Source organism: Chelonoidis abingdonii, chromosome 5 (genome assembly GCF_003597395.2).
Source record: "Chelonoidis abingdonii isolate Lonesome George chromosome 5, CheloAbing_2.0, whole genome shotgun sequence".
NCBI lineage: Eukaryota > Metazoa > Chordata > Testudines > Testudinidae > Chelonoidis > Chelonoidis abingdonii.
In genome coordinates, this window is record NC_133773.1 from 142,370,745 (window position 1) to 142,396,906 (window position 26,162).

General features: G+C 45.4%; 1 protein-coding gene across 2 annotated transcripts in view; it reads left to right on the forward strand.

Moving 5' to 3' along the window:
- Positions 1-26,162, forward strand: part of SFXN5 (sideroflexin 5) — a 170,450-nt gene that overhangs the window by 62,269 nt on the left and 82,019 nt on the right. For both annotated transcript variants that reach the window (XM_032764857.2, XM_075066679.1), the window contains 2 exons: positions 1,941-1,997; positions 4,357-4,422. In XM_032764857.2, coding sequence (XP_032620748.1) covers positions 1,941-1,997; positions 4,357-4,422 — 123 coding nt within the window. The remainder of the gene's footprint in view (positions 1-1,940; positions 1,998-4,356; positions 4,423-26,162) is intronic.

The window sequence follows — 26,162 nt, forward strand, 5'->3', positions numbered from 1 at the left end:
CCTAGTTTGGTCTTTCTGTGCCTATGCCCTCCCCACATTTAACCACTTGGTTACTGTCTCTCCCCTTTCTTCTTTCTCTGCTCTCAGGTTCTGGCCATTAGCTGGAGAGAAACCAGTAGTATCCTACTCTTACATTGAAGCACATTACATGTGGCACCTGCTTTGAGAGTGGGGTGGGGAACCGTTGTTCTTTTCATTCACAGCTGCTGTGGATAAAGCGCTTCAGTTCAAAAGCACGGCGCTACTCTTCTCCAGTTGCCTGTACTGTTGCTGACACACTTCCATTGGAGTAAATCCTGTCCTAGAAGTCAGAGGTGGAAATACCAATTAGATCATCCAGTCCATATCCCCAAAATGGTACAGTAGATTATTTCATGATCCCCAGACAAGCCTCCCATGAACCCCTAGTTTGAGAACCACTGAGTTTAATGAGGGTCTAATAGACTGGCTTCTAGGGCCTATAATATCCTGCAACTTTCTATAAGGCATGTCATGGACCAGAGCAGGAAGAAGAATGTTTAATATTAAAATTGCCATGTTCTGTAACCCTTCAATGATGCTATCATTTATGAAAAGAATTTTAAAGAAGATTTGATCTTTCCAGCTTTAGATCAGTTTTTATCACAATTGTACTGTTTTAATTTAGGGTGTGTGTTTATTTTCTAGTTTTAGTGTGTGTCCGTGTCTGTGTGTATTTAATGTTGGTGAAAGGGGGAGGGTCAAAGACACTGGGATGTCAACCACAGGGCCAGGGGTAGGGTGCAATGTAACAAAATGGTGACAGTGGAGGATACCAAACTGAGATTTCCCCCCCCTTCCCCCACCTCCAGACAAGTGGGCGAGACCAGCCTATTTGTCTTTCTTTTGGGGACAGCCCCTAAAGGGATCAAACAGCCACTCTTCAACATAACACCAGTTGGGGAGACTATCTCACTATGTGTATGTACCGCACCTAGCACAATAGGACCCTGATCCCTGTTGGAACCTCTAGAGGCTACTGTAGTACCAATGATAAATAATAGGAATAGCACAAGGCTGTTGTTCTGGGATAGCTGTAATAGGACATTTAAGTCTGAGCACACCCACTGTTTTTACTGCGTTTTCTTAAGTATCATGAAAATATTCCTGTTAATAGATTTTGTAAAACTTTTTTATTTAGACCCTAAATTTAGTTTTTTTTAAAACTATCTGACAGTGTCCCTTTTAAACTTTACTGTAGCTAATACTGTAGTCGGAGTACCAGATTCATTATCCAGTGATGTCAATTAAAAGCCACCCCTGGGCTTAAAAGGGGAGTGCATTGGACTCCAAGGCGTGGTCTACACAGGGTGGGGCGGGGCGGTCGATGTAAGATACGCAATTTCAGCTACAAGAATAGTGTAGCTAAAGTCGACGTATCTTATTTCGACTTACCTCCCGTCCTCACAGCGCGGGATCGATGGCCGCAGCTCCCCCGTCAACTCTGCTTCTGCCTCTCGCCCTGGTGGAGATCCGGAGTCGACGGGGAGCCCATTCGGGGTTCGATTTATCGCGTCTAGACGATACACGATAAATCAATCCCCAGTAGATAGATCGCTACCTGCCGATCTGGCGGGTAGTGTGGACATACCCCAAGTGTGCACAAAGCATTAGAAATGTGCAGGGGTGGCAGTTTTTTGTGTGAGTGTGTATGTGTGTGTGGAGTGGATAACGCACATTTCTGCATTTAGTTTTCCTCTCTGTTACCCGTGTACTTTCACAGACATATAACAGTATTCTCCTTGATATCGCAAAGCTTCCGTGACCCAGTGGGAGGTATAATTGGATAAAGTGGACTTTTCTGTATCATGTTTGGGGAGGGGGGAGGAGTTTTGGTTTTGCAGCAGCAGTAGTACCATAGATACAAACAACTGTTTTAAAAAAGAGAATGTATCTCTTATTTCCTTTTGTATCCTTTTTAGTGGTTGAATCAGAGCCACAACGCATGTGTCAACTATGCAAACCGAAATGCAACTAAGGTGAGGAGATGCTACATAGGTAGTATCTACTGTAAGTCTGATCTTTTTTGACACTGAGAGCGTAATTCCTGAATTTTGGACTTTAACAGGAACTGCAGGGTAGGTGCCACAGCAGGTTTATGGATTGGCCTTTCTCCTATTGAGCCTTCACTATTAAATTGTCTTAGATAATAAGTAGACTGAGTTTGTGTTTTCAGTCTAGTCCCTGGATATCCTTTGTTCAAATCCTCAAAGTACCAAAACCAGGGGTATTGTTCCAGAATAGCAGGGCTGTTGCTCGTCTGGATTTAGGTGATATAAGCAGGCGTAGTTCCTATTCTGCTTGGTAGAATATATGCATGCTGTATGTAATCCTTATTTAGCTCCTTCCTAGGGGTTTGACTTTACTGGTAACTCAAATAACCTCAACCAGACGTAAAACCAGAACCCAAGGCAGGACCTCTCAGCTCTAGAGTCTGGTTCCTTCTGGTACTTGCTGGTTAGTGCTAATAAGAACCATCTGCTAGTGTGATTCCTCAGTATTCAGTCTACACCTTCAGACAGGTTTCAAGCATTTGAAATCAGGGTGACTGCATAGAGGAGTTCTGCAGGGTCCTAGAGTCCATCCGCCCTCTTTACAGATGCACTGGCAGAATTTGTTGGATAAAGCTAGCACAGGAGCTGTACAGGCATGCCCTTTGTATCCAATGCTCTCATTTTCAAGAGCATTTAAAAGCGGGGATTCTGGGCCTCTTTCCAGACACCAAGCTTCTCTCCTCTCCAGTACACTTGACACCCACTAATTTGGGGAGACGAGTCAGTTTTTCTTCCAGATCTTGGTCTCCTACATGGCAGACAACTTGCTGCCGCAACTGCCATTTGCCTGGTTGATAGTCTTGATTGGTAAGAAGTGACATAATTTAACATAATAAAGAGAAAATATAATCAATATTTGGCTTTTCTGATGACAAAAGAAGACTCCACGATTAAATATACAACCCCTAGTGGGAGGCGAGGGACAAGTCCTTCCCCCATTTTGTTAGTATCCCAAGGGTGATCCTCTCAGTGCAGTTGCAGAACTAAAGTGTTCTTACTCCGAGTCTTTCTTTTGCACTCCATCCCCCCAAACTTTTATGTTGTTGTATCACTTCTCATGATGTCTGAGAGCTCCAGGTATGAAGCTGAATTAGAAGCCATTGGACTTACATGCAATAAATTCTCATTAAAAGCTAAAAGAAATTGTCAGGTCAAGATAACCTTTCAAAAAGCTATAGTTAAATCAAACAGCTTTGGGTTCATAATGTACGTGTGTGTGTGAATAGTTCTGCCACTTGGCCAAATCACATTTACGTGTAATATTTCCAGGACAAATAGTAAATTTCTAGTGCTAAATAATTTTCCAAGTCCTTTAAGTCAGTGGCTCTCAACCTTTCCAAACTACTATATCCCTTTAAGAAGTCTGATTTTTTTTCTTGCATACCCCAAGTTTCACCTCACTTAAAAACTACTTGTTTACAAAATGAGACACAAAAATACAAAAGTGTCACAGCCACACTTACTGAAAATTGCTGACCTTCTCATTTTTCCCATATACTGTAGTTATAAAATAAACCTATTGGAATATAAATATTGTTCTTACATTTCAGTGTATCATATATAGAGCAGTATAAACAGGTCACTGTCATTCTGAAATTTAAGTTTGTACTGACTTAGCTAGTGCTTTTTCTGTAGCCTGTTGTAAAACTAGGCAAATATCTGGATGAGTTGACATACCCCGTAAAGACATCTGTGAACCCCTAGTGGTATGCGTACCCCTGGTTGCGAACCACTGCTTTAACCCACAGGTTTTCAACATTTCCAGAATACTCTATCCTTTTCGGGAGTCTGATTTGTCCTGCATATCCCAAGTTTCACCTCACTTAAAAACCACAGGGGCCCCGCAAAGGTAAGTTACATGCGTCAGCCCCAGCTGCCCAGTTGGGCTCAGGCTGAAGCATATAACTTAGCTTTGCAGGGCCCACTGTGGCATTGCCCTCTTTGCCACCCCAAACACCAGCCCTGCCCTTGTGACCCTCCTAAATGCATCCCGTGACCCCCAGATTGAAAAACACTGATCTAGATGAGTTGACATATCCTCTGGAAGACCGACCTCCACCTTCTCCCAGGGGTGGAACCTACTCCTACCTGCTTTAACCTACTTCATCAGCTGTAACTCCTGTTGTTCTGGGAATCCCACTAGCTAACATGGCCACGTAGAACCCAGCAGCTGTGACAAAACCAAACATTTTTAAAATAGTAGTAGTAGTAATGATAATTCAGAATTATTTTCATAACTAGAATTCTGTGTTGAAATTGTTTTCTTTTTCTTTCCTTTCCAAAGCCTTCTCCAACATCCAAGTTCATCCAGGGCTACTTGGGAGCTGTCATAAGTGCTGTCTCCATTGCAGTGGGTAACAGTTTATATTTCTCTCGTGTAAAGAAATAACTTCTCCCCCATATTAATTTTGTATTTTTTGAGAGATGGTTTGTTTGAAATGGCAAATGGCTTTACTTTAATAGACACAACCTAGATTAGACATCAAGAAAAGATTGTTAATACTTAGGGCTCTCTGTCCATAGGCACCCAGCCTTTGCACCACCAAGGCATTGCACCCTACTAAGGCTATGACTACATTACCACTTTTGTCACTCATACCCCTGAGTGACATACGTTTTGCTGGCGTAAGTGGTAGAATGCACAGCGCCATGTCAGTGGGAGAGTGTCTCCCGCCGACATAGCTACTGCTTGCTCGTTGAAGCAGTTTTATTATGTCAACGGGAGAGCTCTCTCCCATCGGCATAGAGCGGCTACACGAGCGATCTTACAGTGGCGCCGCTGCATCGGCGTGTGTAGCCGTGGCTGTAGCTCTGTGTAGTAGAAGTCAAGGTTATGTCTTCAGTGAAAAGTTAAATAGAGTTATTTACACTCAAGTTAATTCTCCCACTATATAATGGCACTTGAGCTGCATAGAATGATTGTATTAGCTGCACAGATTGGTTGTGTTAGTAGCTGATGAGTTCGGCTAACTTGAGGTTAGCCCAGAGGTGGGCAAACTATGGCCCATAGGCCGGATCTGGCCCCTCAGGGCTTTGGATCCGGCCCGCAGGATTGCCCCCCGTGGCGCCGCTGGCCCTGTGCCGCTCTCAGCAACGGCCAGCCCAAAGTTCCTGTGGCCTCCGGGCCCTAGCCTCCAGCTATCCCCCCGCAGCTCCCATTGGGCGGGAATGGGGAACCACAGCCAGTGGGAGCTTCGGGGGAGGTACCAGGAGGCGCGGCAAGGCCAGTGCACACAAAGCCCTCCGCCTCCCCTCCCCGAGGGGCCGCAGCATGCAGGGAGCCTGCCCTGACCCTAGTACCTGAACCCCTCCTGCACCCCGCCCCCCAACTCCCTGGCCTAAACCTGCTCCTGCACCCCAACCCCCTTCCTTCAGCCCCCTCATACACTCTACACCTCTTCTCTGCCCCAATCCCTTGCCCTGATCTCCTTCCTACACCCCCTCCCACACCCCCTCCTGCACCCCAATCCCCTGCCCCAGCCCTGCATACAATTTCCCCACCCAGACATTGCCCTCCACCCAAAAAGTTTGCCCATTTCTGGGATAGCCTCAATGAGTGGGCCAATTCAGATTAAAAGCACCACTGCTCTTGAGTTAAGGGTTTTTGTGTAGGGGCAGGATTTTTGTTATGGGCATTATTCAAGTTGTAACTTAGGTTAACTCAGCAGTGAAGACAAGCCCTGACAAGTTTACATCCCTAAGTTTATGGCTTAGTGGTGTAACAATCAGGTTTATAATTCTTAGACTTCCTAGAAGCACAAGTTCAATTCAGCTATTCATCATCTGTGTAGAGTAGATGCATTTCCAGTGTTGACTCAGCCATTCTTTTCAAGGTGGACTTTCAAATATGGCCTTAAAAATGAAGGTGTTCTGTTTGCTCTGCTTGCACATTAAAGATCCCCTGGCAACTTTTGTAAGAGCAGGGATTTGCCATGTTATCTTGGCCAAAATGTCTCCCATCTCTCACTTTCCTGCAATTGCCAGTAGGCTACTGCCCTTCACAGCAGCAGTAGGTGTTTCTCTGGTGTTGTCTATAAATAAAATGCTCAGACCTATGAAGTCAACAATGCTACCTGAGTAAGGACAGCAAGATTGAGTGTAGAGTTTGTTGAATGTTTTGAGATTGTTTGGACTGAAAGTATATATCTTTATCTGACACCCTTGTGTTAGGGCAAGTCTACACTACAAAATTAAGTTGTCTTAAGTTATACCAATTTACAGCCTCTTCAGTAATTCAACTGCTTTTGCATGTCCACACTATGCTCCTTGTGTTGGCACGCATCCTAACCAGGAGCGCTTACACCAATTTCACTGTAAGTGTGGCATTGAGGGACAGCTTCTGAAAGGCAGCAACAGTCGATGTAAGTAACACAGTGTCTCCACAGACACTGCGTCTACCTAACTACATCAATTTAAGCGCCATGCCTCTCATGGAGGTGGAGTTATTAAGTCGGTGTAGTGGGCGTTTTACATCGGTGGGAGCTCCATTTTAGTGTAGACACTTACAGAGTTAGGTTGATGTAAGCTGCCTTACAACATCCTAACTCTGTAGTGTAGACTAGGGCTTAGTTGTAAATAACACTCATTTTGTACAATTCCTGATTGCCACGTTACTCTGCTTTGCCACTTACATTCTACATACAACTTCCACCACAATGTATGTAACTGCTGAATTTGTCCTAGTTTCTTCAATATTTCCTCGAGCAGTTACCTCCCACCCTAGACCTTTCCCTCCAACACATACTACCTATTAGCCCCCCAGGCGCGCACACAGAGCAGGCAAAAGCCTGGGAGAAGATACAAGCCTTTCACCATTTCCTGAATGTCAGCAGCTCTCATATCAGCAGAAAAAGTGGATTCCAGATGAGGGACCCTCCACTGACAAAGCTCAGCCCTAGCCCATAACAGCCACATCTGTGGATTGTTAGCAGGGGCATCCTGGCTGATCTCATTTGTCATAATGATACATCACAAGGCACTGTGGCCTCTCACAGATATTTGTACTGTAAGTATAAATGTAACATTCATATTTATTATTAATGCTAAATCATTTCAGTCCAGTTAGCCCATCCTGTTGGAATTATAATCTGAACAACACATCTTTCAGGCCAGTTTTTACTTTGTTTGCTTATATAGTGTCATTGTTATATAGTGCCTGGCCCTATCAGTAAAAGTAGTCTCATTCACTTGGAGCTCCCTTCCTTTTAGGGCAGTTTTGAACTGAGTGAGATCCTCCTGCTGTGTGGAGATGAGACTTTTTACAGATGCAGTGATTTTACCCGGTAAGCGACTAGGTTAATAACCAAAGTAAAGTTTCTGAAACAGGTATTCCACATCTATCTGTTAAACAAAAAATGATTTAGATAGAGCTTTAATTTTTGTTCCCTGGGATTCTAAGGCCTTAGACCTCATTAACTGATGTCTGCTGTCAATTAGCAGCAAATCACCTCCCAGTGTGAGCCTATTAAGACTAGATGACCTGAAAACAAGTGCCATTATCTCCAGTGGTCTGCAGAGACCTTGTATTAATTAAAGTGAGAGTCCCTTCCACGTTTGCAGTGTGCGAGTGACAGGAGGAGAGCTAGTGATGAGGAGGGAGGGAATCAGTACAGAAAGGTCTTGACAAGTCAGTTGATTTGAGGTCATGTTTTCCGTAGTTTAAATACCCTTCGTCTTTATCTAACCACGGTGGGCTAGGTTCTGCTCTCAGTGACGCCTGTATGACCAAATCAGGTTGCAGGAGTGTAACTTACAACAGAATTTGGCCCTGTGTTTTTAGCAATTAACCCAAAAGCTCTGTAATGCTTTATAAACAAGCGTTTCCCCATTACCACAAGTGGCATTTACTAGTTTGCGCTGCCTTGTTAATTCTCACAAATCTAGTTCCTTTCTGCTTGACTCATTTATTGGTCCTGTGACTTTCGTTTACACATCCAGTGCCATAGGTGGTAACTTTTTTTTTGAACTCTGTTTCAATCTGGCCTCCTTGCTGTGCATTTCTTTAGGAGGCTGTCATCTTTTCTGGAGATCAATTAAACATGTTTTCTTAGGGAAAAGGGGTTGGTTTGGCTCTTGCTTATCCTATTACACTCCGGTGATGTCTTTGGAGTTACTCCTGCTTTTCATCAGTAGAAATGAGAGGAGAATCAGGCCTGATGGTGTTTGTCAGCTTTAATGAACAAATTCTACTGACAATAAACAAGATTTTCATTCAGAGGCAATACTGGTCTAATGGTTTGAGATTGCGACTGGGAAGGATGGCTGTATGGTTAGAGTGCTAGCCTGGGATCTGAGCTCACTTCCTTCCACTACCACAGGCTTCCTCTGGGACCTGGGACAAGTCACTTTGGCCCAGCTTCGCAAAGGTTTTTAGGCTCCTACCTTCTGGAAGTTAGGAGCCTAAATGCCTTTGAGGAGCTGAGCCTTTGTCTCTCTGTACCTCAGTTCCCCATCCACACAATGGGGAAGCTCACATTTCACTACCTCACAGAGAAAGTGAGGATAAGGACATTTAAGACTGCGATGCTCTCAGCTACCATGGTAAGGGAGGCCAAATGAGCACCTAAGAGCCAGATAGGAGATATAGCTCAAAATGTTCAAATTGGGTGACCGAAGTTAGGTATCTAAAGAAGTGATCTGATTTTCAGATGTGCTGGACTCCTGCAGCTCCCAAATGAGGTCAGCAGGAGCTACCACTTCTCAGCATCTCTGCAAATCAGGTCGCTTATTTAAGTGCCTCAATGTAGATTAATTCGATTAACTATAGGGACCCATGTCTAAAGCTTTTGGTCCTGGAACTTGTTCCCTCTCCATCCACTGATGCACAATGTAACTTTGGGCAAGGAAAACTATACCAGGTCCAGGAATTTATTTCTTCAGCCACCCAATCTCCAGATAAATTAGCCATTTAAAAACAAACTAGAGAATATACTTTAGGCAATAATCCTGCATTGGCTGAGGAAGAAGGGGATGAAGTCAAGATTTAACAGGTTTCTTCCGTCACTGATTTATGTAGTTTTTCTAGGATATTCTGCAAATATATTACCTCCACAGACATACACTTGCTTTCTGTGTTCTGGACAAGAATAGAGGAGGGAGGGTAGACATGACTTTTTAGACAGAGGTGGTCTTTGCCCCCACTGAACACATATGTAGAGCTAAGCTAACTATTTTAAAGACTGTTGGATCGATGCAGCACAGCATACACTTCCAAGAGTGTAGTTCTGAGGAAGCAATATGTTTAAAGGATTCTAGTTACTGGTAAGTAACCTAGATTTATTTTTTTATCCCTCTGTGATTTTGGTTTATTTTTATCTTGTTCTCAGTATACTTGCCAAAGCAAACCTTCTTTCTGCCTTTTATTTTGATTGCTATACGCTTAACTGATCTTCTGAACGCTAAGCAAGAATTGTTCTTTTTCAACAATCAGAATCCTGTTGTTAGAGTTTATTTACCCAGTATGGATATCTGGCCGCTGTTCACTGTGGTTATATGTGAAGTACAATTAGTATCAGCTGGTTTCCTAAACAAGACAGACACAGCCAGGGAACATTGATAGGTATTGAGACACACCAGATATATATTAAAATATTTTTTTTCCAAATATTCCATCTCCAACAATTGTAATAAGTCAGAGGGATTTATAATGATCTGAAATCATTACTTGTAATGATTACATTACTTGTAATCATGCACCCATACCTGTAATTTGTCAAGCTTAATAATTTTTGCAAGCATCGTAATTGGACATGGTTCTTGGGTTCCAGATTCAAACATGCCAGAAGTGTAGGTATTTATACCCAAGACTTTGGTTTGAACCCATCACTAATCCCAGTATTGAACTACGAACCCTTCCAGTTTCAGAGTCAGCTATCCAGTACACTTCCACTGTGATAACAGCCTCCATTTGGGGGTCAGAAATGCCCCTTTAAAGTTGTGCTGTTTCTTTGACATAAAGCAGCTCAGTACAAGAATCGCATGCAGCTGTGGAAATGTCACCAAAACAATTAGCCCAATGCGCAGCATGGTAATCAGAAGGTTCTGCAGTAGGTTGTTGAACCAGAGGTTCATTCAACTCCTGTGCTATCAAAGGGGCATGTGTTCCGTCAATCAAGCAGTTGTATTTGTGTTCAGTTCATTACATTTTGGTGGCAACACCAGATTACCAGAAAGACACTGATAATTTGGCAGGAATTCAAAGAACAAAACAAAGGATCAGGACTGGAGGGACTGAGTTACTAGGTAGATTAAAAGTGCTACATACATATATAAATTGTCTAAAGAATGCCTAAGGGGGTACATGATAACAGCCAGTAAAGATAAAAAGAAATGGAAGATTTAGACTGAATATGGAGAAACTTCCTGACAGTGAGATGTACGGGGCTGTGGAATAGTTGCCTTAGAGAAGTGGTGCCTGCCCCGTTCTTTGGGGCTTTTAAAACTAGAGTGTAGGGAGCAATCTCATACTGGCTAGGAGATGGACTGGATGATCCAACAGGTCTTTGCCACCGCTGACTTCTGCAAGTCATATTAGGAGGAGGAAAAATGGGCAATAGAGGGACTGATATAAAAGTGATTTAGAAACATTGGCTGTGGGGAAGAATAGAATGATCCTGGAATGAAGCTTAAAAGACTGTTTTAAATTAAAGAAAAAAATCCAAAGAGTGGAAGACGGGGAGGTGGGGAACTATGTGCAATAGAAGCAAGTGTTCTTACCACTGTTTGGTTTTCTGTGGCTTGACAAGCAGTGTGGATGATGAATGGTAGTTCTCCTGGTGTCTAGGCAAGAGATCTGGCACCAAGCCCTCCTCCCCTTTCAGGCACTCTGGACCTGAGTCTCCTTGCACTGATGCCGTTGTAACTTCAGTGGTTTAAGTAGAGTTACTCCCAACTTACTCCAGTGTTAGTGAGCAGAAAATCAGGCTCTCTGTCCCTAGGCTCCCCTGTGAGTGATTTCCAAAGCTGGCAACTAAACCTGCTTAGCCTACACCATGCTTCCGGCAGTATCCGTTAGTCCAAAGGGCTGCCCGGGTGGGGGGTCTTCACTGGCTCAGCAAGGCACGGAAAACCAATTAGCAGCTAAGAAAATTTTTGTTTTTCTGTGGCTTGGCTTCCCAGTATGGATGATGGGTCTGGTTAGCAACACCCACCCAGGGAGGAGAATGGGAAATTAACAGCCAGCTAACTGAACGGGCTAAAGTGACAGGAGAAGAAAGTTGGGCAGTCCGGGAAGAGAAGGGAAGGAAGAGTGCTCCATTGAGGAAAGCCACCGTAGGGGCAGTAATAAATTATTTTCTGGGAGCACTCTATATGCCAATGCTTCACCTGCTGGCAAAGGCAGGTCCAGTCAGTAGTGATTGGTGAAGGTGCATCTGACACTCCAGAGCTTATCCAGGGGAGGCCTCTCTTCTCTCTACCCAAGAACTGGCTCTGACAGAATGGGCTTGAAGTTGAATCAGGGAGGGGAGGCTCGCAGAGGTACAGGTGATCAGGATGGATACAGCAAGGGAGTATGGTCAGACGTGCTTTAATCCTCTTGCAGGAACCCTTGAGGATGAAGAAGGAATAGAGCTTTCCCCCCCTCCTTTGTTCATGACAAGTAGGTCTTCAAGGCTCTACAGACGTCCTCCAGCACTTGGATATCCAACTGCATATGGGGTTTCCTTCTGCAATTGTGGTCACAGCAAACCTTGGGGTGGGAAGTCTCCTGTTTAAAATGAAAAGAAGCTGGGACAAGTGTGAAATGCTGCTTTTCCCTTAGGTAAAATGAGGTGAGCAATTGCAGGCTACTGCTGGGAGTCCCCCTCACCCTTCAGGTGCAGGGTGACGCTTGTCTGAGCGCTGTCAACCAGGAGAGCATAGTAGGGGCACAAAGGGCCTGGAGCAGCCTGTTGAGGTTCCAGGGAGGGAGCAGGGACATTGCTGGAAGCCTAAGGTAGGACATGGGGACATGACCTTTAGAAATCTAGTCACAATAGGGTTGAATTTCCCACAGATACCCCTAGTGGAGCCCCTCGGGCTTTCAAGGTCTGAAGTTTGGATCCCTGTGGAGCTAGTTGAGATGCCCTCAGGTTAGAGAGACTCCAGGATGTCTGAGTGAGGGGGATTTCTTAGCCTGGTGTTGGTTCCACTAGAGTCTGAGAAGATGGCCCACGTTTTGTAGTAAGCAACACTGGGGATTTTTTTTATGAGAGCACGAGAGTGTGGGGGACTGTCCGAAATAACTGCCTTTTAATTAGGAAGCTTCTTTTGTGAGCAGCCTGAATGTTAAGACTGTCTGCTTCTACCTCAGGGGACACGTGGAAGGGCTGGTCCAGAGGGTATCCCTCTCTCCTGTCACCATAATCCTTGAATGTTGTGCTCACACCTAGATCTGCTGGGGGGAACTCTGAAATGAAGTGAGGATGTCCAGTTTGGAGCTGCTCATACTGGCAGGTGTCTGGGGCACTGCTCGGCTGGCATTTCAGACACACAGGCTCTGTAATAAAATACTGGAGGGAACCCAATTAGGGCACCTCATGGAAGCCTGATTTGACTGTGCAGTCGTCATGGCTCCTGTCTCTAAAATGGCCCCTCACTGAGACACCTGCTGCCTTCCTCACCAAGGGTACGTCTACACAGCACTTTGGAGACTGCAGGAGTGAGTATCCCAGCCCGGCTTGACAAAGTTGGGCTAGTGGGGCTCAAGCTAGTGGTCTAAAAATAACTATGTAGACAGTGCTTTGAAGCTGCTGCAGAGCCGAGATGCCAGCCCAAGCCAGAACTTCAAAGCTCTGTCTGTACAGCTGTTTTTAGAGCATATGTGCGAGCCCCGCTGGGCCAAGTCTATAGATCCAGGCTTGGAGCTCCTGTGGGCTCCAAAATGCATGTGGATATACTCCAAGAGACCAGTGAGCTTGGAGCTAGAGGGCCTGGAAGGAGAGGGTCTTAGCTCCAAATCTTTGGCTTCTGGTTGGTCCTTTGCAGCCTGGAGAGAAACTACCCACTGACTATTCTGGGGAGCCGAGACACATCATAATGTTATATGGGGCCTTACATCTGTAGGTCTCAAAGCACTTGACAACGTAGGAACGCTATTATTATGATCTGCATTACACAGAGAGGGTAACTGAGACACAGAGAGCTTAAAGGACTTGCCCAATGTCACCCAGAGAGTCTCATAGACTCATAGATTTTAAGGTGAAAAGGGACCATTATGATCATCTAGTCTGACCTCCTGCACAATGCAGGCCACAGAATCTCACCCACCCACTCCTGTAACAAACCCCTAACCTATGTCCGAGTTATTGAAGTCCTCAAATCGTGGTTTAAAGACCTCAGGGTGCAGAGAATCCTCCAGCAGATGAATAGAAAAGTGGTTCTCAAACTGTGGATTGGGACCCCAAAGTGGGTTGTCACCCCACCAGGGCTGGTGTTAGACTTTCTGGAGCCTAGGGTCAAAACTGAAGACTCAGCCCCACTGCCCAGGACAGAATCACAGGGCCTTCAGCCCTAGGTGGTAGGGCTCAGGCTACAGGCGCCCTCCCCAAGGGCTGAAGCCCCCCTGCCACCTGGGCAGACTCAGGCTTCAGTTCCTCCTCCTGTAATTTTTGTAATCAGAAGGGGGTCATGGTGCAATGACGTTTGAGAATCCCTAGAATAGAACCCAGAAGTTCTGGCTCCCAGTCATATGTGCAATCCACTAAACCAAAGGAGCCTTGTAGGGTATAATGGAATAAGATTGATGATATACTTTATTGTGCCAGCCCCTCAGCTGGTGTTAATCCCTGTAGTCTAGAGCAGCACCACTGAATCATCAATTTACTCCAGCTGAGGCTTTACCCCTTCCAGCCTCTAATGAGCAAGAGTTTCAGAAAGAAAACATTGGGCTGTCTAGGGGGCATAAGGGGAACTTGGCAAAGAAAAAGACATAACACTTAAATTAATTCTTTGCTTTGGTGTTCTCAGAGCAGGAAGGGGAACTGGTGCTGCAATGAGACATACATTTTCTAGAGGAGGAAATCAGATGCATGTCATATCAGGTGAGCAAGGAATCCAGTGACTATCAGGAAAATGGGGAAAGCTAGAGTCAGTCTCAATCTGGCCTGGAACTCCAGAATAGGCCGGCAGATCTCTAGCCGATACATTTTGAAAATGGCAGTCCTATAAATTTTGACTTTGTTCCACTAGAGAACAAAAATATTCATAATTTCCTGCAGAAGGAAAGTGTCTGGCCAGCTTCAGTGCGAAGATTGAAAAAGAATAAGAAGTGAGCAGACAGCCTTGGTAACTCAGTGTGGAGAAAAGTAAGGTAATTAGGCTGAGGACAATAAACAAGAAAATAAATTATCTGTAGGGATGTTACATTGAGCGTAAGCTCTCTGTTAAGTGGAAGGATCAGAGGTGGTGTGGGATAGCACTATCATACTTAGCTTGCATCAATTATTAGCAGTAAAATAAAGGGTAACAAAAATCTGCTGTATATACATAAATTCTGAGAGGGTTAGCTTTGTGATTTAGACAATAATCTGAAGTGCACTGAAGTCAGTAGGACTCTTTTAATTGATTTCAGCAGATTTAGGTTCTGGCCTTTAAGCATCCAATTTGAAACACTTGAGTTCCTCAGAACCAAAGGTTCAAAGCCTTCCAGGATCATCCAACATAGATAAACAGAGTTTCCTTCAGTACGGTGCGTAGGAAGATCTTTTGGACAAGCCTTCAAAACCAACATCCTGCCTGCTTTGTGTAAAGATCCTATGGGATTTCTCAGAAGAGTAAGGGATTTTTCCAGTGTCCTTTGGCTAAATTTTTGATCTCTCCCAACTGTGCAATGTGCTGTTTCACTTATGGCTCAGCAGGTTAGTTGTCTACCTGTTGCCCTCCACCCCAGAGGGGCTATGTGATATTGTTGGCATCATTCTGATCTCACACCAGGAAGTTATACCGGTGAGAACCTAGTGTAAATGAGATCAGAATTAAGCCCTGTATGATGATGTGTGTGTGGTATAGGCAATTCCACATGAAGGCATCAGTGGTTCTCCATAGTTAAGACTGCTCATGGAAAATTAAAGTCTGTATGATTGCTATTGACCATGCTTTCCCATGAGTACAGACTAAATTTCCAAGAAAAACTGGAAGTAAATCCAGTCATCAGCTAGGAATCATGGGACTGAGCATATGTTTGTATAAGCATGTTGCCCTCTGACTGCAGGGTTGTTTTGAATTTCTCCATCTTAAAAACTGAAGGAGAAAAATATCCATATGCTTTTGTTTGTATTGTATAAGGCTAATGTGTGTCTTTGTTGTGTGGGCAGCATAAGATCTGTGTTGTCTGTAACTATTCATTTATATTCTTTTAAGTGCTTGGGTTTTGTAAATTAAGTGACAGCTAACAATGCATTGATTGCTTAGCAACCTTAACTAGATGTTGAGGGGGGGAAGGAAGGGCAGAGAGAGTGTGTTTGTGTTTGGACTATAATAAATAAAATTTGCATATAAATGTAACCCATGCTTACTCATTGTAGCAGTCTGTCTCCTCCTGTCAGGGCCTGTAACATGGGCTATCTGAGCTAGTGGTTGTTGGAGCCAGGAGTCGAGTCAGGATCAGGTCACATACCAATGGTCAAAGCCAGGGTCAGCAATGAAGCAAAATCAGCAAGCAGGAGTAATGCAGCCCAGGGAGGGTCGTCGAAAATATTGGCAAATGGTTGTAAGAAAGGGTCCCGCTTGGTCAGTCCCAAGTGATTCTGTTCTAGAAAGGGAGAGGTCCACACCAGGGCCTCCCCAGTAAGCAGGCTCAGTACTAGCCCCACATTAACTTGATATCTAGCATGCTCCTGTGGCTAGAGCATAAATAGGAGTCTGCATTGGGTACCGAACCTGTGAACGTTACTGCCGGTACCATCATCTCCCTGGCAAAGGACCTCTGGGATCAGTGTCATAAGAGAAGCCGAATGGTTACCCACAGCCATTCAGAGTGCTGCAGCTTGCTCCTGCAAGAAACGATTTCCTGTCTGCAACTGCTGTACTTGGTCTCTCTGTTTCTGGTTTTCTGCCTGAAGGGCAGCAGTCTGCTCCTGAGAACTCTCAGAACCCTGGGGTGATGGCAAGACGGGACCCCCGGCAGTGTCCACCCCAAGTCCAGGGGTCAACAATGAGTCCTGGATGAGATTGAGGTTGATCTGAGCAAGCTGTCAGAGCCTGTAACAAGGACCGACTGACCTAATGGTTGGAGTAGGAGTAAAGTCAGGGTTGTGGTCACACCAAGAGTAAAACTGAAGTCAGCAACCGAGGAAGCTGGAACAAGGCATGGTAACAGAAACAGGGACAAGACATGCATGATAGCCAGAACAGGGATGAGGCATGGTAGGTGGGAAAAGGAGCAGGAGCCAGGAAAGGAAGCAGGAACTTGACCTCCAGAGTCTGGGCAGCAACAGGCCTAGCAGTTAGTTGCTCAGATGGGACAGGAAGTCCCCCATGATTATGCAGTTTTTTCCTTCATGTTGGAGATAGGTGCGTAAGAAGGCAGTCGTCTTGTTCCCTAGTGACAGCTTTGACAGATGAGTCTTTTAGCTCATGCAGTAGAGACATATGCTTTTAGATCGAGAGGACCTAGGTTCAGTGCCTGCTGCCGATGACCCACCAAGGGGCATCATGTTACATAAACATTTTAATGTGCCAGTCACTGTTCGCATGGAGACATTTGTCTTTTAACAACACTGTAATGTTACGGTGATATGATTGCTACGTTTTCTTCCCTTCCCCCCAAATGCTGACTTTTAATATGCATGGTGGAGGCTGGCCAACTTGATTTTGCTGCTGATGAGCACTCTGATGTTCTGGGGAGCAGTGAAACTAAAGAGAGGTGAGGACAATAATGGAGAATTTAGTGTAACCATAGTATGGGTATAATATAGAAGAGAAACAGTCTCTTAATTACCTTGTCTATTTGGCTGAGGCATCAGATGTCATATGTTTTCCCTTGGAAACAATGTAATGAAACCAATTACTCTTTGTTTAGCACATGTGCAAAGGTGAGCTACAGTTTTCGGGATGCTCAGACCCTGTGCTTAGCATAACTCTCATCCATTTTTATATACAGTGACACCTGCACTAAGGACTGAAGCTGTAATAGGCGCCCCACTAGTTTAAACAATCACTTTAAAGCATCCAAGATTTTGTATATAATCAATTAAAGGACCAGCTCTCACGGGTAGCCTGTTTTTGTGAGGCTCAGGGCAGCTGCATTGCTTAAAATGGATTTCATTGTGTGTAATGGATTTTTGAATGGAGATTAGGTCCTGATCCAACCAGGTACCTAAGCATGGGCCTAAACTTTCAGCACATAAGTAAGCCCATTGAAGTTACTTGTGAGCTTGTTTACATGAGAAGGTTGTGCCAGTATAATTTAAATTGTGAATTTAAACTCATCTAGTTAAACCAGTGCAAGAGGCTTTGTGGATGCTTATTTCGGTATGTGAGACTTACTTCAGTTTAGTTTAAGTCAACTGGGAACAGGCTTCACTGTATTGAAATAAGCCACTCCTAAACTGAAATTTAGTATGTCCACAAACCCTTTTGCACCAGTTTAACGCTGTCTATTCTGGGTATTGAGATCGTCTGAAATATCCGAGCTCTCAGATAATATATTTAGCCTCGCAACACCTCTAAGAGGCAGGTCAGTGTCGCCATCCACATTGTACAGAAGGGAAATTGAGGTTTGGAGAGACTAAATGATTTGACCAAAATCTTACAGGAAGTCTGTGGCAGAGCAGGGCTTGAACCCAGGTCCTGCAAGTTGTAGGTTAGTGTCCTAATTCCACTGTGTTTTAAACACTGTTTAAAGTTAGACCATTGCAAATTTCTCGTGTAGACCAGCCCTTAGTGATGCTACTTCCAGAAAGATGTAATTTACACCTTTAAAAAACAAACAGAAAAGATTACTACAGAAATTGTTTTGGACAGTCTTGCAGTAGCTTCTATCTGAGCTACAACCAGAGCTATTTAGCTTATGTTACCTGCTACACCCAAAGAAATCCACCAAGTTCCTTAACTCCGTGAGCCAGAACTGTTTGGCTTCCAGAGCTTACAAATTCCACTGAGGCTTCTGTACAGGTGCTAAGCTGCTTGAATCAGAGCTCATTTTTGTTTAAGATTTTTTTTTTGTTTGTTTCTACAAAGATGGTAAATGGTGTGAAGAAGTTTGTAAATTGTGCTGGGAACTGGAGCTCTGAGGCTATAATTTCTGTGCAAGTCCCAACTTTTGTATCTAGCGTCATCAAAAATAGTTTTGTGCAAAAAAGAATCATGGAATCATAGAATATCAGGGTTGGAAGGGACCTCAGGAGGTCATCTAGTCCAACCCCCTGCTCAAAGCAGGGCCAATCCCCAACTAAATCATAAGGAGCCAATCCAAAACCCACTGAAGTCAAATGGGAATCTTTCCATTGACTTCACAGGGCATTGGAATGGGCCCTAATTCACCACCAGCACTAATGGAATACATTAAGTGAAGTTTGTTTACCATGCTATTTTTTGAGATCTGGCAGTGCAGAAAAATGTTAGATGTTTGCAAAATCAAAAAATGTCTTACCTCAAAAATGCCCTGCTCGACTAAACTAAAACTCTCCTATTAAGTTTTCCTCTAGGGTAGAGACCACACAGTGCAGAATTCTGACAGAAAGATCTAACAAAATGGGAAGCTGAAGGTGTTTCAAAAAATATCAGGCTTACAACGAACATCAGGTTACAACATTATGCAATCACTACTGTGATTTCATAATGTAAGATCTTTGAGGAGCCCTGCATGACGTGACACTGCAGCCTGTAGATCGGGAGCACTCTGTAGCAGATGATGTTTGTCAGCAGAGATGGTATTTTACTGTGCAGGCATTCCCAAATCTTTGACTCTGAATGGTGGTAGTAATAGTAACTTACATTTATATAGCATCTCTTGACTTGTAGGATACCAAGTACTTGAGAAATTTAGGCCAAAATTTTCAAAAATACCCACTAAATTTAGATTTCTCAGTTTGATCCTGGCCCATCACAAGTGCTCTTAGGTGCTCTGATAATACAAATAGTTAATAATATGACAGCATGTGACTTTCAGAGGTACTGAGCAGTCACAGCTCCCCCCGTCTTAAGTTGAAAATATGGATCTATACAAACCATATAAGGAAGAGCAGCCACTTGCGAGGTGGGATGTGTCAGCTATGTAACAGCATGCCGCAACTTGGCACACCAGTTTAGTACACGGAGTGGAGAACAGACTATTTAATTGAAACTTGAGGGAGAATTTAGGGCCACAGAATGTAATTAGATAAATTAAAATTTGGCCAGGAAATTAGGTTTAGCGATGCCATGAGTAGCTTAGCAAATGTGAACACAAAATGTCAGGACTTTAGTGTGATGCCTCATCTGAAAGATAGCCTTCCTGCTATTAACTCAGCAAGTCAACAGCAGGAGTAGGATAGTATCTACTGAATTACTAACACCATTACACTGGGTTTTCTTGGAGGTACTTCAAGGTATGCTGTTTAGTGAATGGGTATCGCTGAAGTCTTAGTATCTCAGTCTAGAGAGAATATTTCTAGAAATGGTGTCCCAGCATTATAGTTAGTGGAAAGCAATATTCATTTCTTTACTTTGGTACTCTGCTAGTACTTGTCAGAACTTTGATTCAGACTGGCATTAGCAGGATGTCTGCTGTTTGTCCATGCACATTCGATGCTAGAGCCTGTCTGTGCAATAAGAACAGAGAGGGAGAAGTAAATGGTTTTCACAAATGTCACTTGAATAGGAATGAATTGATCGTTCAGTAGGACGGCCTGTGACTCCCTCTTATGCACTGCCACAAGGTCAAGTGTCTCTTCTTTGTCTTCAAGGCCCTACATAACCCCACCACAGTCTACATCTCTGATCTAGTTGCTAAGGGTGCTTCAGCACTGCATCTGGGAGTCAACCTCCCAGCCTGGGTACACAGACTTCTGCTAGTGAGGCTCATGCTAGCTCCCTAAAATAGCTGGAGAGCCTGAACCATAACCTCAGATGTGGTGTAGACATGCCCCAGTACAACAAACACACACTCTGCTTCATCAGTGCTGGGGCCTTGTTGCCATGTTCATCTACTTCTCCCACAAACGTGTCTCTGTTTTTCCCCCAAGCTTCCGTTCTGTGAATGAAATGCCTTTCTGATCACCTCCCTCTTCATTTACTCCCTCCTAAAGACTCCCTGCCTCCATGATGGCCACAAGAAGAAAGTCAATAATATACCACAACGACAAAGCTAAGGAAATCACCATGCTAGTGATTTCCTTCCCTGGGCTTCCAGGTGCCACCTGTCTATGCTGTGTTTGGCTCATTGGGAGTGTAAGCGCGACAGGGCAGGAACTGACTTCTGTGCACTCTGCTTAAATGCTAAAGCACAGAGCAATCGAGCAGCCACCTTTACTCACCATCTATCCTGTTATCTCCTGCAACATAGTCTTCTTCCCTGTCTCCTTCCCCACTGCCATCCCCCATCATACACCAACTCACACAAGCACACAATTTTTCACTCTCCTGTCTAGGTGAAGGTGCCCCTGTGGCGTTTTCTAATCCCAGCTCCCTCTTCCTGATAATTGTTTGTGAGTAGTGTGGAGTGGCTGCATTGACAGCCTGTGAATTTGGTGTTATAGCCCATAATCAGTTTGTGAGAGGGAGCAGGCGGCCACCCACTGTCCTCAGGATTTTCTACCACTTAGTGCAGTAAAGAAACATTTAGAACTAGGAGGAGGTCAGTTCAAAATAGGGCGAGGGAGGGGAGGGAGAGTGGCCCCATGCCTTCTTAGAGATTAGGAGGAACCTGGATTCTGTCACTCAGTGATTTTTCCTCCTGCTCCTGATTCTAAGAGCAAGTGATGAACTTTCTTTGCCTGTTTATCTTCTATTGTACGTTAGTATGTGGCTGCGAGTCCTGGATCCCTGCCTTGAGCAAACTCCCAAAGGCTCCTGCTCCTATTTCTTTGCTTCTCTCCTTCCATAACTGTTCATAGATCTTAAGGCCAGAAAGGACCATTATTCATAGATTTAGGAATTCCAAGGCCAGAGCGGGGCCATCCTGGGGTTCACTACTCACCGCTGAGAGGCCTCTTTGTGGCTGGTCTGGGAATTAACTCTTGACCAGTTTGATGCCCCCTCTCTCCGTTGCTTGCTCTCTCTGGAGTCAGGTTTCTCCCTCTTCATGACTCAGCCCTGCACCCAGGTCACTATAGTCCTCCCCTTCCGCAGTAACAAAGTGTCTCCATACAACTGTCTCAGGTGCTTTTCCGCTCTTCTGCCCAGCCCATGCCACATCCCAGTGGCAGTTAGGTTTGATCAGCCATTCACGTATTCACAGAAACCAACTCAATCAATGATGTCATGGGCATCTTTGAACTCAAAGAACGAACAACAATATTCCCAGGCAGAATCTTAGGCCTCACTCCTCCTTATCTATTGCCAACTCCCCTCCTCTCTAGGGCTTGACTGCAGGGTGCCTTCCTGCTGCCCTTTCGTACCACCAGCTTCCTCTCTTTCTGCCTAGCCCAGCTCCTCCCTCAGCTAGGCTTCATCACCCCTCTCTCCCGACAGTCCTCCAGGTGCAACCTGTCATAGGGTTAGTTGGCTTTTTTTTTTTTTTCCATTCTTGGGCTTTATGTAGGGTAGACACCCCGTCACAGGGCCACTGTGAGTTCAACTAGTCTGACCTCCTATACTACACAAGCCATGGAACTTCTCCACAATAATTCCTCAAGCAAATCTTTAGAAAACTATCCAATCTTGATTTTAAAATTGTCATTGACGGAGAATCTACCACCGTTTGATGATGATCATGTAGTCTGGCCACCTGCATAACATAGGCCGAAGAACCTCACCCAGTAGTTTCTTCATCAAACCAGGTGTGAAACTAATATTAAATTCTTACTGGTACGGGGACCCGGCTCTGGGCGCCTGGAAGGGGCGGGGCTGGGGGTCAGCCTCCCTCAGCCAGCCCATCCATGCTACCTGGCCCATGCCGCCTGGGGCTTTGGCGACGATTTAAAAGGGCCAGGGGCTTCATCCGCAGCCGCATTAGCAGCAGCGATGGTCATGTGCCCCAGGTCCTTTTAAATCGCCGGCCCCAGGATAGCTGCCTCTCACCCCTCCCCTCCAGTTGGCAGCTCTGCCAGTAGTGTCCCTACCGGCAGGGCCGCCGATAGAGGGGACAAAAGGGGCAGCGACGTTAAGGCGCTGCTGGTGGGGTACAGGCTGATACCGGCTTTTTGCCAGTACATTGTACCGGCCAACTTTCACCCCTACATCAAACCCATAACTTCTGTTGGAGTTGTGGCATATCTGTCAGAAGGACAGCCAGACTTGTCTGAGGACATGTCTACAAACAGGTGTTGCCCCGGTTTCAGATTTGTTGATACAGTTCAGCCAATAAAACACTATGGTGGAGTGTGTTCATACCATGCCAACATATACCGCGGTGCTTGTGTCCACACAGCAGTGTGCTGTATCACTGCAAACCTGGGGCATTGTGGATCGGTTTCTCAATGTCCTCCATGCCACTCAAAGGCTCACCACCTTATGGGAACTCCAGGATCTCTGCCTGCTGCCTTTTCCCTCCAAACACCTCTTTCTTCTCTACAGCATTTCCCCTTGTTGCTGCAGCGGCTTCTCTTTCACCGCTGCCAGAGCAGCTTTCTGCCCCACTCCTACAGCCTGCTGCATCTCGTTGCCCATGGGCATGCCATTGCCTCTGTGAAGGGCAATATCCATTTGCATGGATTGCTGTGTGTTTAATGTTGATGTGCATTCGTAAGTAAAGCCCCTCCTCTCTTCCCCTTCTGGGCCACCTGGCTGTTTATCTTTAGTTTACTTATAGGGACATAGACCAGGTTGTGGATGGACCATGTCGCTCCCCTCTTTGAGTCCCTCCACTGGATCTTCATCACCCACCAAATGAAGTTTAAAATTCTTGGCCTTCAATGCCCTGCGTGACTCCCCTGTGTCTGCGTTTCTGTCCTGCTTTCTCACCATATCCCACCTTGACTCCTGTGCCCCTGCCCTACCTCTTCCTTTTCTGCTCAAGACCTTGCTGTTTTCTTCAATGGAAACATCTGTCCCTCTGCCCCAAACCAGCCTCTCTCCTTCACCCTCCTTCCACAGTCTCCTCTAATGCTTGCTCTGGTTCCATGGTTTCCCTTCTCCTGCCTTTCTTTCATCCCATACCCCCTGGATCCCAACTCCTGCTCCCTTTTCCCTCTTTGCTCCAACCCACCCTCCTTCTCTCTCTCTCGTCCTCTTTTCTCTTCTCCTACCCTCTCCCCACCTTCGTCTCTGCCTGCTTCCCAATCTCCTTCCTCCTTTGCATCTCGCCTCAGGCAGGTGTTCTGCTTCTTCTACCTTGATCTGCCCTTTTGATTAGCTATGTTTTGTGCCCTCTGTTGGCCCCTTGTATGCTGCACCCTCTGAAGCTTTATGCTGGTGATTTTGAGGCTGAAGGACGGGTGAGCCTCGTTTAGTTCCCTTTCTGTAGGTCTGAATCTCCTTCCGTGGACACTGGCAGGCTGATAGTTCAAATGCCAGCATTAAGCTCAGCCTTTCATAGGCGTGGGCTTCCTCCGGGCCCAGGGGTGCTTAACACCCCGCTCTGCCACAGGCCCCCCACCTTCTCCCAAGCCTCCATCCCCATCCCACCTCTTCCCACCCCTGCTCCAGCTCCCTCCCCCCACTCCTAACCCTCCCTCCCAGAGCCTTCTGCATACCACGAAACAACTGATCAGGGAGGGAGAAGCGCTGATCAGCAGGAGGGCGGGAGGAGACACTGGGAGGACGGGGGGAGCTGGCTGCCAATGGGTACTAAGCACCTGGAGCACCCACGGAGTCAGCGCCTATGCAGCGTCTACATTGTTGGAACATTGGAATTGCCAGACTGAATCATAGAATCATAGAATATCAGGGTTGGAAGGGACCTCAGGAGGTCATCTAGTCCAACCCCCTGCTCAAAGCAGGACCAACCCCAACTAAATCATCCCAGCCAGGGCTTTGTCTGGCTAGAACCAGATGCTTCAAAGGAAGGTGCAAGGAGCCATGCAACAGGCAGATGTTGGGTAATCTGTCTCCGATGTAAGTCTCCTCCTAACCCTTCGTAGTTAGAAGGGAAGAGCTGTTGTGGTCTGATCGGCAGTGTTCTCTGGGTTCTCAGTATCTATTTCTTTGTAAAAATCCACCACTGAAAAATAAATAAAAACACCTTTTGGTAGGTGACCCACTAATATTGTTACTCCACTACTTCAGAAACAGATATCAGAGCGAGCACAAATCTCAGTTCTGGCCCTCACTGGGAACTTTTCCATGGATTTGAGAGAGAGAAGGATTGGGCCTTTATTGAACAAACTCAGCATTGCCAATCCCCAAAACCATTCGTCAGGTCTCAGAAAAATCACAATTGGCTGAAAAATAGATTTAAAAAATAATAATTTGGGGAGATTTTTTTTTAATTTGTCTTTTGGCTTCTGAGACTTTAGGTTACACTTACGAGACTTTAGGTTACTTTAGGTTACAAGCCTTGCTCTGCAACCAGAAGGGCAAGAATTTTTTTTATGTGAGAGCTGAGGTTCTTACACAATCCCTTGACTCCAGGAGCTGGGGCTTTAAAAAAAAGATGAAATGTTGTGGCACTCATGGTAAAATCCGGAGTTCTGGCAACACTGCAACTCTGCTCACAGCACTGCAAACTCTGCTCTCAGCACTGAGCCGACCTCATTGTTGATGCTGACAATAGGGAAGTGGGATAAAGACCCTCCATAAAATATTGGAGAGGAAAATGGAGTTTGCCAGAGGCAAACCCAAGAGAGAAAGCAATGTTATTTTCAATCTGCTAAGCAAACACTACACTCAGGACCGGCGCCAGGGTTTCTGGCGCCCTTGGCGCCGGGCCATTTCGCCGCCCCGCATGCGGGTCTCGCAGCTCCGGTGGAGCTGCTGCAGGCATGCCTGCGGCAGGTCCACCAGAGCCGCGGGACCAGCGGACCGTCCACAGAAATGCCTGCGGCAGGTCCACCAGAGCCGCGGGACCAGTAGACCCTCCGCAGATATGACTGCGGCAGCTCCACCGGAGCCACCTGCTGCCCCCCCGGCAAAATGCCCCCCCCCCATAATGCTGGTGCCCTAGGCGACTGCCTGAGTCGCCTAAATGAAAGCGCCGGCCCTGACTACACTCTATGGTACAGGGACTGTCTCTTTGTTATGCCTTTGCAGAATGGGGCCTGATCTTGGATGGTAATACAAATAAATAACAATAATTAACTATACTCACCCCTGGAGTAACTCCATTAGCACTGAGTTACATTAGTAATGCATTTGGTCCACTGGACATAATACCTCTGGCCAGCCCCTCTTAATTAAAACCCATTAACAAGTCTTTACTGATGCCCCTTTTATTTGCCATGATCTGAGATCAAAAATACTAGTGTATTGCAAGGCATTCTCCTTTCCCAATTTAGGTGGTCCCACTTTGTGACCTGTGGGAAAGAGTTCACAGATTGGGTAAAATAATTTCAGGACTGTAAAAACAAACCCTCATTAGTTTCTTAAACCTAGACCTTGCGTCGAGAATTTGGGGAGATTGGATTTAAATCTATATCAACATTTAATTTCATATTCACAGCAGGGTGGGTATTACAGATGGAAAAGTGAGTTCATCTGTGGCACCAAATTGAATCTGAAAATAAAATGGTTTTTATTACTAGTAACTTCACAGCAGTGGCTCAGCTCAACCTTTTCTCTTTTCAAAAGCTGCTACTCCTGCATTTTCATTCAAATCTGCAAAACTCCAAGCAGAGGAGTTTGGTAGCGAAACTAAATATGACTCCTCTGCAGATTCAATTAATCAAATTTATGAATACTATAGGTGTATTATAGGTGTAGGGGGGCCAGGAACCATGGTTAGGATTGTCTCAGGAGGGAAGGATAGCTCAGTAGTTTGAGCATTGGCGTGCTGAACCCAGGATTATGAATTCAGTCCTTGAGGGGACCACTTGGGGATCTGGGGCAAAAATCTGTCTGCGGATTGGTCTTGCTTTGAGCAGGGGGTTGGACTAG